The sequence below is a fragment of the Trypanosoma cruzi genome, genomic scaffold, assembly GCF_000209065.1.
Source record: "Trypanosoma cruzi strain CL Brener 1047053513347 genomic scaffold, whole genome shotgun sequence".
Classification (NCBI taxonomy): domain Eukaryota; phylum Euglenozoa; class Kinetoplastea; order Trypanosomatida; family Trypanosomatidae; genus Trypanosoma; species Trypanosoma cruzi.
This window is the reverse complement of record NW_001849215.1, coordinates 23,096-38,243: the sequence shown is the minus strand read 5'-3', so window position 1 is coordinate 38,243 and position 15,148 is coordinate 23,096. Positions and strand designations below refer to the sequence as shown.

Sequence of the window (15,148 nt, the reverse complement as noted above, 5' to 3'; positions counted from 1 at the left end):
AGGCGCCGCTGATTGAGGTAAGCGTGGCAGACGACACTGCCGCCATTGCACGGCGCGTTTGGGTTGAACTTTCCGCAATTGGTTTGACGGACATACCCGAAATTCAGACACTCGACATGGCGGCAGCATTGGGCGTGGCGAACACCTGCGAGTCTTTTCTGTGCCGTTTCCCCCGCCACGTGGAGTATGCCGCAATTCAGATTGCGTCACCCGAGCGGGTTCTCGAGCTTGTGCCGCCAGAGATGCTGGACGGCAAGAAGGTGCAGAAGGCCTTCCATGTGACGACGCTGTACCTGGGTCGTGACGCCTGCAAGGACCCTGTCCTGCTGCAGCAGCTGGTGGGGCTGCTGGGCGAGTCCATTGAGCTCACGCTGACGAGCGTTGCGTCTGATCCGAAGGGGACGGCGATCGCGGTGCGCAACGAGGGAGAGTTCCCCTGCGAAAATGTTCATCCACACATCACCATCGCGAACGCGCCGGGTGTTCCGCCTGCGCACAGCAACGAGCTGCTGGACGATTCCCATGCGGATGACCCGTGCCGCACCGTCGACAGTCTCCCCGCCGGCACACGCGTCACCGGGACATTTGTCTTCAGGTGGCCGTGAGGGACACTGCGGTGCTCGCCGCTGGCTGCAGTGGCATCCTCTGCCACCCCATGCTGGGCTCGTGGGGCGCTGGCGGCCGTGGTGGTGTAAGCACCTGCTTTGTGACTGCATCGCCGAGTGTAGTGCATGACGTTCCCACACTCCCGTGGCGACCCCGCTTCCCACATTCAGTACTGTGATGGTTCTATGGACTTCCGCTGTTATTTTCTAGGAGCCTGTGGAGGGGATGATCGCGAGGAGGGCTGGCTATTTAAATTAATATGTATCCTGATAAAACGAATACACTTTTTTACGACACTTTTCTACCGTATGTTTTTTGGCATGACCACGGCTGTGGGGGATTAGGGAACCGATAGCCGCCAGATAATTTTGTAAATTTAATTTTACCATCTCACCCACTCTCTTTTGATTCCCAAATTGCGGCGGGGTCCTGTGGCTGGAGAGCCCCAAGGTTTGACACTTCGTAAATTATTAATATATATATGTATGTATATATACTTATCCAATCCGAATAGAGCGCAGCATGTCACGAGAGTGGCTATCGGAATACATATGTGTACATATACTTACTTGGGGCAAAGCTTGAGGGTGTGGTGAGCCCACTGCTTTTTCACTTGCCCCTTCCTCCTGTATTGCTTGATTTTTGTAAATAACTTTACGATCCGGTCAATCGCCCCAGGCGAATGTTTGCTTCTGTTTGCTCTTACCTCCCTCTGGTGCGAATCGGCCTGCCTCTTTGATTGGACTTCTACCTTATGCCCCAAGCAAGGTGACACATGTTTTATTATTGCGGCTGCGCGCCGCAGCCATCCATCGCTTCCTTCGCCGGCGGTGTCTTTGATTGCTGGTTTGCGTGGCGAGGTGCTAATTTGTGCGACTGCTCGTGTTACCCACTCGTGTTGCAGGATGGCTGTGTGGGAGGAGCTCGTTCATTTCCACGCTGCCGCGTAACTGTGGGTGAGTGCTGGTAGCCACTGAACGGCGTTGCGCCTTGTGTGCCGGCTGCTGTGCTTCCACGTTGTGCTGAGATGCTTGAGGGGGCAATTGTTTTCCTTTTCCCTTTTTGTTTGCATCCCACTCGTCTGGTCATGGCGGCTGCAACGAGACTCTGCGAAAGCCTGATCGTTGCGGGTGTTGCATCTCCTGCTGTTGTCTCCTCGTTGTGTCGGTGGGGAGGAGGCGGGCGACGGCGTCGGTGGAGTGGCGCTGCGGTGGGAGAAGGAAGGCACTGACCGCCGCTGACGGCGACCGTCTTTGCTGCCGGCGATCTGACGAGATGACCTCACCGTTGTCACACCCAACCGGGACCGATGCGGGCCGCACCGCCTCTCTCTTCCCTCCCTCCATCCCCCAGTCTCCTGCAGACACACGAACTGCGCGGTGGCGGCGTGATTACAAACCGGACGTCTGAAGGTCAACCGACCGCAGAGTCGATGTGGACCCTTGTCCCCCGTGGCTGAGTGCCGCCACCGTGCTTCTTTGTTCCTCCCTTTTGCCCTTGTGCATGCCGTGCGCGCATGATGCCGCTCTTTGTTCTGCAATGCCGACCCACGTGAGCGAGAAACGACGCCTTGACTACTGGCAACTGACGCACTCACCACCCCACTTCCGCGCCACCACCACCACGTTCACGGACGCGCTCGATGGCTGGCGGTTGCAACAATGCCACGTGTATCTGCCTCGGCTTTTGTGTGTTGTCCACGGCATCGGGGTCGTCATGTGTTGGAGGAATTTGGTGAGAAGGGCGGTGCCAATGGTCATTTGCCTCTTTGCCGGGGTCCCGTCGCTCTGCACGGCGGTTGTGCGGGGCTGCGCGGGCGGTGGGAGGCCGATGGCATCACTGGGCTGACTGTGTCTGCGCGTCTTTGTGTCGCTAGCTGTGTTGTGATGTGGACTGTCTGTGGCCGGATGCCGCTGCGTGCTGCTGTTTCTGGCTACTGTTGTTGCTGCCTCTTCCTTGTTTTACCGTGCAGATAGAGATACTGTGGCTTGACCACCACAACTAGCGTTTCAAGGTTTTAGTAATTACTCGCAGCAGTTGTAGTAGGATTATTAGTAGTACTGGGATAACGACCTAGCGGAATCGGGTCACTGTATTTGGCATCTGTAGGAAGTGATTTGCGGAGCAGGAGGCACGGTCGACGAGACGAGTGCGACACACCACGACAGCCCTGTTGATACCTGGTTGGGTTGGTGGATGTGGTCTGCGGTGGGTGCGTGTCCGCGCAGCCGGCACCGCGTGCGGCGCAGGGCCATTGCGGCTGTGCGTGTGACGCTGCTTGTTCTGTTGGCGCTGGTTGCGGCGGCGGCGTGGATGCCCGCGGTGCATGCGGTGCCGTTGCGAATGCGGGGCGGTACGGTGGAGAGAGCCATCACGGTGGGCCGCGCCGTGGACACGGTGCTGATGGACGGCGTGTACGTCACGAACGGCGTGGCTGTTGTGCTCGACGTTGCGGCGATGCTTCCCGGCGCGCTGCGCATCGAATTGAGGAACTGCGTGTGCGACGGCGGTGCGCAGATCTACGTGCGGGGCTACAGCGGCGAGCCGGCGAGTGACCGGAGCCTGGAGGTGAGCGTGAGCGGGCTGTCGGGGAGCTACTGCTCGCTCGTGTTTGTGCACAACCTGCCGGCACATACGAACGTGACGGTCCGTGACTCGACAATTGTGACGCCGGGGCCGATGCGCTACTCCCAGCTGAGCGGGCTGACGGACGCGGTGGCGTCGCCGCTTGTGCTGCACGCGACGTCGCTGTTGCAGTCGCAGCTGCGTGTGAGCAACACTGTGCTGAGGTCGTCGCAGGCGGGCGGGACGGCGGTGCACGTTGGCGGCGGCGTGGACCTGCTGTCGAGCGCGGTGGTGCTTGACGGCGTGTCGCTGGAGGCGTCGGGCGGTCTGACCGCGTCCGCGATGCATGTGTCGTCCTCTTCGTCTCAGTCTGCGTAACCACTCGGTGTTCTCCGTGACGAACGCGTCGGTTGTGAGCAGCGGCGGCGGCATTGTGCTTGGCGAGCGCCTCGCGGTGTCCGACTCGGTGCTGCGCTTCGTGGGCGTCGAGGGGTCTGTTGCGTCGTCGCTGGTGCGCTGCGACGGTGGGACGGTCGGTGACGGCGGGTGGCTGGAGCTGCGCGACGTGTGGGCGGTGGGCGAGGCGTCGTCGGTGGCGTCGCTCTCAGGGGTGACGCTGAGCGGCGGCGCCGTGTCGATTGCTCGCTGCGCTGCCACCGGCGCGACGCTTGCCGCCGGACCGACGATCACGAGCGGCGCTGTGTCCGTGCAGTGCAACCGTGCCGGCGGCCGCGTGCTGCAGAGCAGCGGCGACTACCGCTTGGCCGGCCTGCCCTCCGTGAGCGTGGTGCCGTGCGACGGCTGTGCGGCTGCGCTGGCGTGCTTCGATGCGCTGACGGCGTCGTTCTCCGACTGCGTGTGCGGCTGCCGTGCCGGCGGTGTGGGCGACGCGTGCCTGCCGTTCGACGTGCCGGCTGCGAGGGCCGGCGGTGGTGGTGGCGGTGCGCAGGACTGCGTGAGTGGCGTGACGCTGACGGAGTCCGTGACGGTTGGCGGTGGGCAGGCGACGGCGTGCTTCGACTCGGTGGTTTTCAGCGGACCGATCACTGTGGTGGTGGACCTGCGCTCGATGGACGTGTTCGCTGACACGCTGAACGTGACGCTTCGCCACTGTGTGCTTGTGGGCGGCGCGCAGCTGCGGATTGGCGGCCTCAGCGAGAGCACGGCGCACCTGGTTCCTCACGCCCTCGTCAACATGACGAATGTGACGTCGCTGGAGGGCACGATTGTGCTGCATGGCGCGATGCCGCCGAACTCGAGTGTGCTGCTGGCGAACTCGACGCTGCGCGCGACGGTTGGCGGGTCGCAGTACGTGCCGACGACTCGTGGCCACGAGAAATCCCGGTACGGCCCCGCGCTTGTCCTGGACGGTGTCCGTCTTCTGTCGACGTGTTTTGTCATGACGCGTTCGAAGCTGGTGTGTGGCGGGGGTTCGTGCGCTGCGATACTTGTGGAGCGCGGCCTTGTCGTGAACCTGTCCAGCGTCTTCTACATGGACAACTGCGCCGTCAATTCGCAGATGCACGTGATGTACGCCCTTGCGTCGGACCTGCGTGTTGGCGGCGGCTCCGTGTTCTCCGTACAGAACAGCTCGTGGAGTGCGCCGAGCACCGAGTACTACAAAGGCGCGTGTGTGTTTGGGGACGTTGTGGTGGATGGCGGCAGCGTGCTGCAGGTTGTGTCCAGTGTGTTCCACCTCGGCTTTGCCATGGTCATGGCAACCACGCTGACTGTGACTGACGGCAGCTGGCTGGTGCACCGCGACAACGAGTTCCGCACCGCCTACGTTGTGCACGTGGAAAGCGAGAACGGCGTGGCATTCCGTGATCAGAGTGTGTGGTCGATACTTCACAACGACTTTGGTTACGGCTCCTATTCGTCGATCACTGCATACATGACAAGTTTTTGGTCACCACCTTCCGACTCGCGCCCGATCATCTACGGCACGTGCAACAAGGTAAAGGGGTCTCCTGTGACGAATTACAGAAGCGAGCTCAATATTAGGACACCCGTGACGGTGTTGGACTTTGGAAATTGCACCGTGGACGCCGTGTGCTTTGCTGCGAGGACGAGCGGCATCAGCGGCTGTGAGTGTGTGTGCGCTGCTGGCGGCCACGGTGACACGTGTCTGCCGGCTGCGGTTCCGGACGGCCTTGGACCGTTCCCGCTTTCAGATACGGACGACACGGAGGTCCGTTGCGTGCACGGTGGCAGCATCAACTCCGTGGACTATCCTGATCCCGGTGTGCGTGGCCTGTGCTTTGTCAACGTGACCTTCACCGCCGCGATTGTGCTGGACCTGTGGAGCTTCGACGCGCCAGGAAAGACACTCAACATCACGCTGCTGCAGTGCGTCCTCATGGGCTTGTCGATCAAGGGGAGTGGTGCGAGCGTGCACGTGAGCGTGACATCCTCGATGCTGGATTCCGGTGAGTTGGAGTTTGAGGATGATTTTGGCGCGAGCTCCCAGATACTGGTGGCAGGCAGCAAGCTCTTGTCAGCGTCGAGCCATGCCATTCACTTTCCAAGGTTTACTTTGGGTGCGAACACGACGCTGCTGCTGCTCGACAACAACATGGAGGGGGAGAGTTTCGCAGTTTATTTCCCCGTTCCTGTTGTTGTTGATGGGGGCGGGATCATTATTAAGGGAAATATGCTGAAGTCAACAAAGAGGGATTACAGCTCGGAGTCTGCCATTTATTATAAAGATGTTGATTTGAAGAACGGCGGCTATATTGACGTCGAGAACAACACGATGAGCGCAGCCAGCGGCATTTATTTTCAGTTGTTGGTTTCTGTGAGCTCCGCGGGGCTGCTGAGAGTGGCTGACTGCACCTTCACTGGCAGTACGGAGGCTTTGGATTCTGCTCTGGTGCAGTTGAGCGTCACGGTCGCTCTTAAGGGTGGTGCGCAGTGGCGTGTGGAGGGCAACAACGTGAGCGCATCCTCAGTATTGAGTATGACGTTTTCCTGGTACACTATTGGACTGTCGGGCAGCGGCACCACCGCGTCGCTTGCACACAACCGTCAGGCGGACTCGAGTAAAGCCTTTGCGAAAATTACTTCATCGAACTCGATTGTGACGTCACCCGCGCGGTTTGTGGTTGGGTGCAACATGCAGGGCGAGAAGGAGGTGTCGTACGACGGCGTGTTTCCGGAGGACGTGGTGGTGTTCGGGTGCGGCACATGCAACGACGACGCTGCGTGCTACATGCCCGGTACGGAGTCGGTGGACCGCAGCTCGTGCTCGTGCAGCTGCAAGGGCGGATGGCATGGCGCGTCGTGTCTTCCCTTCGAGGTGCCCGACACGGTTGTGCCGCTCTTGCCGGAGAGAGCCGTGGACGGCGACACGAGCTGCGTGGTGAACCAGACGCTGACGAGCCTCGCGCTGAACATGTGGAAGACGCACCACTGCTACGTGGGTGTGACATTCAGCGGCGTGGGTGCATTGCTCACGCTCTCCCTCAACAGTATGCCGCTGCATCTCCCCATCAACATCACGCTCACTGGGTGCACATTCCGTGACGGAGCCGCGCTGCAGTTTGTTGGGGGCACTGAGGCGGCTGAGTCAGCCGGCGTCCTGATCCGCGTGAGCCAGACGGTGATGCGGTCCTCCGTTGTTCTATTTAGTCGTGCCCTCCCGCAACACTGCGACATCGCCGTCACTGAAGTCGACGCGGAGCAGTTGCCGAATTCTGTGAACTACAGGCTGAGCGTCGTGATGCTGGACGACGTTGCGTTGAGTGCGTCCTCGCTGTTGCTCAGCAACGTCAAGGCGCGTGCTTTGGGTTACGGTGGATATGGTTTGTACTCGACCGGGACACTGACGCTGGTGGGCGGCAGCTCGCTGTACACGCGGTACTGCAGCTTTGATAAATACACACACATGTTGTACATGTATAGGCTCATTGCCAGTGATCGCTCAGTTTTTGCGCTGCTCAACAATACGATGGCCACCGGGACAAGATTCCTTTATCAGTACCAAGACCTCACCGTGTCGAATCACAGCGTGGTGCGCGTGGTGGGGAACAGCGGCTCCGTTTCCTACGCCATCTATGCATATAATTCTTGGAGCGTCCGGAATTCAAGCTGGCTGGATTGGCGCGACAACGACGTGGGAGTGGGTGCGATGTTCTACTACTTTTCCTTTGGCGGTTCTGTGAACATCGACGGCAGCAGTGTGGTGACGCTGACGGGCTGCAAGATGGGCTCAACGGGGTTGTCGGAGTCTCTGCTGTCGCGGATTGACGCCGGCTACGGGTTCGTTGCCGGATGTCTGACAGTTGCGGGACGGGTGCTGACGACGGCGGCTGAACTGGAGCTGAATGGCATCACCAACGTGACGACGGTTGCTACTTGCGGGGAATGCACGAGGGACGGCGACTGCTTTGCTCCGCTGACGACGGCGGTCAGCGACTGCAAGTGCCGGTGCGCTGCTGGAGGGCACGGCGATGTGTGCGTCCCGGCGCCTGTGCCTGCTGGCCCGCCACCACCGCCACCGCCGCCCGCACCACCGTCACCGCCGCCGAATGGAGAGTGCATCAGCGACATGGTGTACCCCGAGGTTGCGCAGGCAGTGGGCAGCGGGCTGTCGTGGCTGTGCTACCGCAACGTGACGTTCAGCGGGGGCGGCATGATACTGACGGTGCTGATTGGGGGGATGACGGGCGACGTGGCGAACATCACGTTTGATGGATGCACGTGGAGGGACGGCGCTGTACTGTTGCTGGCGGGCGACGCGCACGCCGCTGTGGGATCGCTGAACTTTTTTGTCACCGGCAACACGTTCGATGACGCGCTGCTCAGCCCGGAGGGTGATTTTCCACCGCACACGAACATCACGATCAGCGGGAACCGCTTCAAGGTCACGAGGCTGGTCTCTCGGTCGGGCTTGGAAATTAGAAGGCCGTCGTGTGTAGCGATGAATGAGCTGGTGGTCAGCAATGACTCCGCGGTGGTGCTGAGTGGCAATGTGTTTCAGAGCGTGAGGGCATCGTCAAGCGCCATTTACGTCGTCAGATCTTCGCTGAGGGTGTCGTGGCACTCCCTGTTTGCGGTGGTGGGCAACATGTTTCATATGGACGGCGGTGGCGCTACGGTGATATATCTTGGAGGGTCTTTCCAATCCTCGTCGCTGGATGTACTGAACAACTCCGCTGTGGTGATCCGAGACAACATTGCGTCGAGGCCGGTAAAGTATTTCATGTTATTTTATTGGGCATTACATGTGGAGTCCTGGTCAGCGGTTGTGTTTCAGGGCAATGACATGCAGGGAAGTTTGAATGTGTTCTTCACCAACTACTACACCTACGTCTACTACAACTCCTGGCTGCAGTTGAGCGGCAACCTATGCCGTGAATCCCCATCGGATGCCTTTGCCTACGCATACCCCGGGGTGAATCTACGGAACTCCACGGTGTCTGTGTCCGGCAACCAATTCATTTCCAGCACGGGCACTCTGACAGTGCTTTGGATACACTCAGGGTCCAGCGATCTCACAAACGGAACGGTTGTGGCCGCGTGCAACACTGTGGAGGGCGGCGAGGGGGCGGAATACAGTATTCCGTCCGTGTACAATGCGACCATACTGAACTGCAGCGACCCATGCACCCTCGCGGCGTCGTGCTTCCCCGCGTACACGGCGACGGTGTCGAGTGATGGCTGCGCCTGCACGTGCGCGGAGGGCGGCCACGGCAATGCGTGCCTGCCCGTTGCTGTTCCCGAGCCACCGAGCACTGACGGCGCCGACTCGTGCGTGCAGGACGTGCGTGTGGATGAGGAGGTGAACGCCGGTTTCGGGACGTCGGTGGTGTGCTACGTTGGTGTGACCTTTGCGGCGGACGTCGTGGTGGACGTGGAGTCGATGTCGGGGAGCGTGCGCAACGTGACGCTGGTGAACTGCACGCTTGTGGGCGGAGCGAGCCTGTACGTTGTCGGGTGGCGTTCCGAACCGCCTGCTGGCCAGCGCGCCGATGTGTTGATCAGCGGGCTTGAGTCGCGCTCCGGCGGCGGCGTGCTGGTGGCGAACCGATTTCCGCCGGGCTCGCGCGTCACTGTGGTGGACTCGGTGCTGATTGCAGAGAAGCGCGTTGCGTATCGCGGCGCCTACGACCTTGGCGATGTCTCCGCGTGCCTCGTGGTGCACAACGTGAATCTGACGGGGAGCGTGCTAACGATTGCGCGCACGCAGGTGGCGGCTGTGTTCGGCGACGCTGTTGGCGTGTTGGCGGTTGGCGGCGTGGCGCTGTCGTCGCGCGGTGCTCTGTACGTGGATGGGCTGTCGGTGCAGACGGCGCTGGGGCTGTGCGTGTCGGTGGAGGGCGGTGTTGCGGCCAGCGGCGGCTCAGTGGTGGCGTTTGTTGACAGCGACTTCCTGCTGTGCAAGCACGCGGTGTCTGTGCGTGGGACTGTGAGCGTGTCGGGCTCCGCTGTGGCGCTTGTGCGGAGCGACTTTGCGTCGACGGAGGACTACGCGGTGGCGCTTGATTCGACGGTGAGCCTGGCCGGCGGGTCGATGCTGCTGGCGAAAGGCAACGTGCACGACGGCGTCTCGAGGGAGATGCTCTACGCTGCTGGCGCCGTGACCGCTGCTGGGAGCACGCTGAGCTTTGTGCGCAACCGAGCGCTGCTGCCGCGGATGCTGTCGGTAAGCCTGTCGCTTTCGACTGGGGCGCATTTGAGGGTTGCATGCAACGACGCTGGTGGGCGAGTCCTGTCGACGGCGGAGGAGTACGCAGCGGCGGGTTTTGGCGACGCTGGGAGCATCGACGTTGTTGGGTGCGACGTCTGCGACAGGGACACGCACTGCTACGCGCCCGGGACGGCGACGGCGAGCATGAAGGACGGTGTGTGCGTGTGCGCGTGCGGCAGCGGCGGGTACGGCGAGGCGTGCGTGCCTGTGGGAGCTCCCGCGCTGCCGCCCGCTGCGGGCACCGCGTCGAGTGTGTTCGTCCGCGAGAACTTGACGGTGCGGTCGGTGTTCGTTGTGCCTGCCGGTGCGAGCGAGGTGACGCTGCGCCACGTTGTGCTGGACGGCGTGAGTCCTGTGCTCTACGTGCCGTGGATGGCGCGTGACGGCGTGCGGATCGTTGTGCAGAACGTGTCGCTGCGTAACGGCGCCGTGCTGTACGTGATGGGCGGTGGAGGGTTGCGCGGTGCGGTGGCTGCGGGAAGCAACGAGAGCGGGCCGGTGGAGCTCTCCGTGTGCGATGTGGAGGCGCTGAACGGTGCGCTTGTGCTGACCGGCACGTATCCCGCGGGGTCCGCGCTGACGGTGACGGACTCCCTGTTGGTTGCCGCGAGGTCGACGCCGCTTGTGTATCTTTCCGGCTCGCGGTCCTCGCCGTACGCACCGGTGCTTGTGCTGTCGGGCCTGCGGCTTGTGCGGTCCGTGCTGGTTGTGTCTGGCGTTGCCCTCGTGACGGTGATGACTGGTGGGCGGACGGTGGTGGTGGACGGCGCCGTGCTGGAGCTCGTCGGTGGCGGTGTCGCGCTGGACGCGGCTGTGTTCGGTGGCGAATATGCGTTGTACGCGAGTGCACGCGTGGTGGCGTCGGAGGGCGCTGTGCTGCGCGTGTCGGGGAGCCAGGTGTACGCCGCGCATGGATTGGTGTTCGACAACAGGGTGATGGCCAACGCGTCCGCCGTCGTGGTGAATGACAACGCCGGTGCGCTGACGGATGGCGCGCTGCTGGTGCTGCGGGAGACGGCGTCGTTTGTGTCCGGGTCGTGGCTGTCGGTGCGCGGCAACAGCATCAGCGGCAGGCTCCTGTCGGTGCCTCCGTACCCGCGCCGTGCGGAGCTTGTGCAGAGCACGCTGACGTTTCACAAGAACGCTGGCAGCGGGCCCGCTGTGATGGACGGCACCGTTGAGCTCGGGAGCGCCGGCCGAAAGTTCGTCGTGGGGTGCCTGACGCTCAACGGGCAGGCGCTGCAGCCGATCGACTACAGGTCCGCCGGCATCATCGGGAAAGTTCGCCCCGTGGCGTGCAGCGTGTGCGACGCCGACGTGAGCTGCTTTGCTGCTGCGACGAGGGCGATGTCGGGGTCGTGCCGCTGCAGCTGTGTTGAGGGCGGGTACGGGCACGACTGCCTGCCTGTGTACCTGCCGCAAGTGGACGGGTGCAACCGCACGCCCGAGAAACCGCTGCTGAGCCACACGGCGACGCTGACGGCGACGCGCAGCCTGACACCAACGTGGACGCCGGGTATGAGCACGGCGCGCTACAGTCCGACGAACTACGGACCGACGGAGACGCTGCAGGTGACGGAAACGGTGACGCTGCTGCCCACGCCGGCCCCGACAGCGTCGGTTACGGCGACGGTGCTGCCGACCGCGACAGTGACGGCATCGGAGTCACTGAGCGTGAGCCTGTCGGTGAGCAGCACGCCGTGGTGGAGCGACGTGGCGTGCCCGACACTCACCGTGACGACGACGGTGGCTGGTGGGAGCCTGACGCAGAACGACATTCGCGGCGGTGGGAGTGCCGTCCCGACGCGGCTGATGGTGGCGCTGCCGCCGCCGTTCCGCTGGGCAGGCGACCCGCAGCTCGGCACGCACCTGAGCTTCGTGCCGGTGGCGACGGCGCAGCCGACCGGCTTTGGTGGTCCGTGGGGAGCGATGCTGCGCAACGCGACGTGGGTGCGCAACGCGACGAATCCGTCCACCGTCCTGGAGCTGGCTGTGCCCGTGCACCGCGGTTACTTCATTGGTGCCGACGAGACGATAGTCATTCGCTGCGACGCTGTGGCGGTGTTTGGCGGCTGCAAGGGTGTGCTGCTTGGGTCTTTCACGATCGCGTCCAACACGCCGCCTGCTGTTGCCAGCGCCCTCTCGGCGATCACCGGCGTTGTTGCGGGTGCGACGGCTGTTGCCGTGGTGGTGACCGGCGGGCTGGGCTCCATCCTGGAGATGCAGGCGCTCGGCGTGTTCGCGAGGATGTCATGCGCCTCGGCGCAGGAGCGTGCGAGCACCGTTGCGCTGCCGTACTTCCTGTCGGTGTTCGCTGCCCTTGACCCGCTGTGGATGGTGGTGGGCAACGCGCTGCTCGCCGCGGTGTTCGGCTGCGTGCACTACGGTGTGACGGCGGCCTTCCAGCGGTGGCGCGGCGTGGACGCGGCGAGTGCGTGGGCGGCGATGCGCTTCCCGAGCCTGACGTACGTAGTGGCGCACGCGATGCACCTCGGCATTTTCTTCGGCTCCGTGTTTGCAGTGGCGATGCCCGGCGCCCGCGCGCAGCACTACGTGATCGGTGTCGTTGGCGTGCTGTACGGTGTGGCGTTCCCTGCTGGCGTGTGCTACTTGATTGCCCGCCACACGGGCGCGAGCTTTGCGAAGTACTGGCAGTTTTCGAGGAAGCCGCTGCACGAGCGCCTGCTGTACCCCGTCGGGTATTGGTACCCCGCGGCGCAGCAACGGATGTACGGCGGCATGCTGACGAACATGAAGGGCAACTACGTGTACTGGTGCGTGTTCCAGCTGTCGGTGCTGTGCGTGGTGGGCCTGATTGCTGCTGTGCACCCGCCCGCGGGAAGCTGCCACGTCCTGTACTTCTGCATGGCTGCTGTGCTGCTTGCGGGTGCGGGCGTGGTTGCCTTCACGAACATGATGCGCTCGGCCTTCCTGACGGTGATGCGCACGGCGAGCTTTGTGCTCCTTGCGGCGCTGTGCCTGACCAGCGCGGCCAACCATCTTGCGCCGAGCGACGGCGGAGCGAGGGCGTACGCGGCACTTCTGATGCTGCTGACCACTGTGCTGCTTGCGGCCACTGTGTACTGTGCGGTTGTGTGGTACGTGGAGGACCGCCACTGGCAGGAACTGCGCGAGCCGCAGCGTGGCGAGCTGGATGCGCTGCTGCACGATGACGAGGAGAGCGACGAAGAGTTGCGGAAGCACCACGACAGGACATCATCGTCGTACGCTTCAGGCACCGCCGGCGCGTCGTCGTACCGACCACCCGCGCCGCCGCAGTGGGAACGCATCATTGGTAGCAACGAGGGTAACCCAGATACCATTGACCGTCAGCCGCAGCCACCGGCAGTCGACGCCCACTCCAACGCATTAACCTTCCTGGACCGTGCATCAACTACACGCGGGAGCGTGAATCACGCTATCCTGTGACATGCGCCACGTGAAATTTGTGTGCGGTGCTGGCCGATGGGGGGAGATGGCGCGGGGCCACGGCTGCTGCGCGCCACGGCCAGTCATTGTATGGCGCACCGACAGTGTCGTTCATTTTTGTTTTTATTGGTTCTTGTCTATTAATTCTTTTCTGCCAGTGTTGATTTGTTTTCCTGTATTTTTCTGAAATTATTTGTGTGGTTTTTTGTCCATTTTTTTATTTTTTATTTTTAATTACACCAACTTCATAGTGTTTTGTTTTGTAATTACCTCTTTTTATTTTACTCCTTTTTTCTTTTGGCCCGCCACCACTGCAGCTGCTGCGTGTATATCGCTGCGTGGAAGTGGCGGGAGTGCGGTGCTGGCCGACGGGGGGAGATGGCGCAGGACCACGGCTGCTGCGCGCCACGGCCAGTCATTGTATGGCGCACCAACAGTGTCGTTCATTTTTGTTTTTATTGGTTCTTGTCTATTAATTCTTTTCTGCCAGTGTTGATTTGTTTTCCTGTATTTTTCTGAAATTATTTGTGGGGTTTTTTGTCCATTTTTTTATTTTTTATTTTTAATTACACCAACTTCATAGTGTTTTGTTTTGTAATTACCTCTTTTTATTTTACTCCTTTTTTCTTTTGGCCCGCCACCACCAGCAGCTGCTGCGTGTATATCGCTGCGTGGAAGTGGCGGGTGTGCGGTGCTGGCCGATGGGGGGAGATGGCGCGGGGCCACGGCTGCTGCGCGCCACGGCCAGTCATTGTATGGCGCACCAACAGTGTCGTTCATTTTTGTTTTTATTGGTTCTTGTCTATTAATTCTTTTCTGCCAGTGTTGGCTTTATTGTCTTGTATGTTCTGGATAATGTGTGGGGGCTACGCGTTTGTGGCTTGGCTGCGGCAGAAGTGAGCGCTTGGGTGTTGGACCCCGCTGCGTGTATTTTGTGTGTGTGTGGCATCGGGTGGTGTGTGCTGTCCCGAATTCCTGCCTCTCTTCTCCTGCCTGTTTTTTTCTTTCCGGTGTGGCACTGCGGTGCACGGGCGAAGTAGTCGTTTGGATTTTTTTGTGATGCGTCGCATCTCACGATTTGCTGCGCCGTTGGTCATGGAGGACGAAGTTGTGCCACGACGCATGGGGATGATGCCAGCCGCACAGAGCGCAAGGAGGACGTTGTGACGCCGTGGGGTGTTGCCGTCACGGGCCCGAGGGGTGTGGACTATGGCCGCGTCCTCGCACTATTCGGGTCGGAGCCCGTTGATGAGCCCCTTCTGCAGCGGCTGGAGGAAACATGCAACGGACGGGAGGAGCACGCGCAGGCAACCAACACCGCACAAGGGGAGGCGGGACGAATGGCATTGCACCATTTTTTCCGCCGCGGCATTGTCTTCTCCCACAGGGATTTTGGAACCGCCCTTGACTGCGTGCGTGCGTCCTTTGCGACGGGGACACACCGCGCGTACTTGTACACTGGCCGTGGACCGAGCGCGCAGTCGATGCACATTGGCCATGTCATACCGTTTTTATTGACGCGGTACCTGCAGGATGCGCTCGGTCTTCCGTTGGTGATCCAGATAACCGATGATGAGAAGCACTTCTTCCGCGACATTCCTGTCAGCGGGGAGAAAGCGAGCGGGTTGGTGGTGGAGAACATAAAAGACATCATTGCCTTTGGCTTCGATCCACGCAAGACATTTATATTCCGCAACACGATGTACATGGGGGACATGTACCCAACTGTCGTGCAGGTGCAGCGCATGTTGACGCTGAGCGCTGTGAAGAATGCATTTGGCCTGAAGGATAGCGACAATGTTGGAAAGGCAGCATTTCCAGCGGTGCAGGCCGCACCGTGTTTTAGCAGTGCCTTCC

The 15,148-nt window shown here is 61.2% G+C and overlaps 2 protein-coding genes, 2 non-coding genes and 2 pseudogenes across 4 annotated transcripts, besides 7 other annotated features; all 6 read left to right on the top strand.

Moving 5' to 3' along the window:
• Tc00.1047053509367.51 (hypothetical protein, conserved) lies at positions 1-605 on the top strand (the record flags this gene model as incomplete). Its single annotated transcript, XM_803096.1, has 1 exon — positions 1-605. A coding segment is annotated over one exon (605 nt), but the record flags the coding sequence as incomplete, so codon positions are not given.
• Positions 1-13,858: a sequence feature (areas not merged during assembly with more than two copies in the genome that could not be assigned to a particular haplotype).
• Positions 815-1,089: a mobile genetic element.
• Tc00.1047053509367.60 lies at positions 1,989-2,068 on the top strand. Its single transcript, XR_008255609.1, has one exon. It is a non-coding gene; the product is annotated as a C/D small nucleolar RNA (snoRNA), TB8C3C2 (small nucleolar RNA).
• Positions 2,110-2,454, top strand: Tc00.1047053509367.40 (uncharacterized protein; the record flags this gene model as incomplete). Its single annotated transcript, XM_803095.1, has 1 exon — positions 2,110-2,454. The coding sequence occupies one exon, from the start codon at positions 2,110-2,112 to the stop codon at positions 2,452-2,454; it is 345 nt and encodes a 114-aa protein (XP_808188.1).
• Tc00.1047053509367.50 lies at positions 2,120-2,195 on the top strand. Its single transcript, XR_008255608.1, has one exon. It is a non-coding gene; the product is annotated as a C/D small nucleolar RNA (snoRNA), TB8C3C3 (small nucleolar RNA).
• Positions 2,738-13,291, top strand: Tc00.1047053509367.30 (annotated as a pseudogene).
• Positions 7,655-7,699: a microsatellite.
• Positions 13,503-13,528: a sequence feature (AT_rich).
• Positions 13,835-13,860: a sequence feature (AT_rich).
• Positions 13,859-14,465: a sequence feature (haploid, Esmeraldo-like haplotype).
• Tc00.1047053509367.15 lies at positions 14,350-15,148 on the top strand (annotated as a pseudogene; the record flags this gene model as incomplete).
• Positions 14,466-15,148: a sequence feature (areas not merged during assembly with more than two copies in the genome that could not be assigned to a particular haplotype).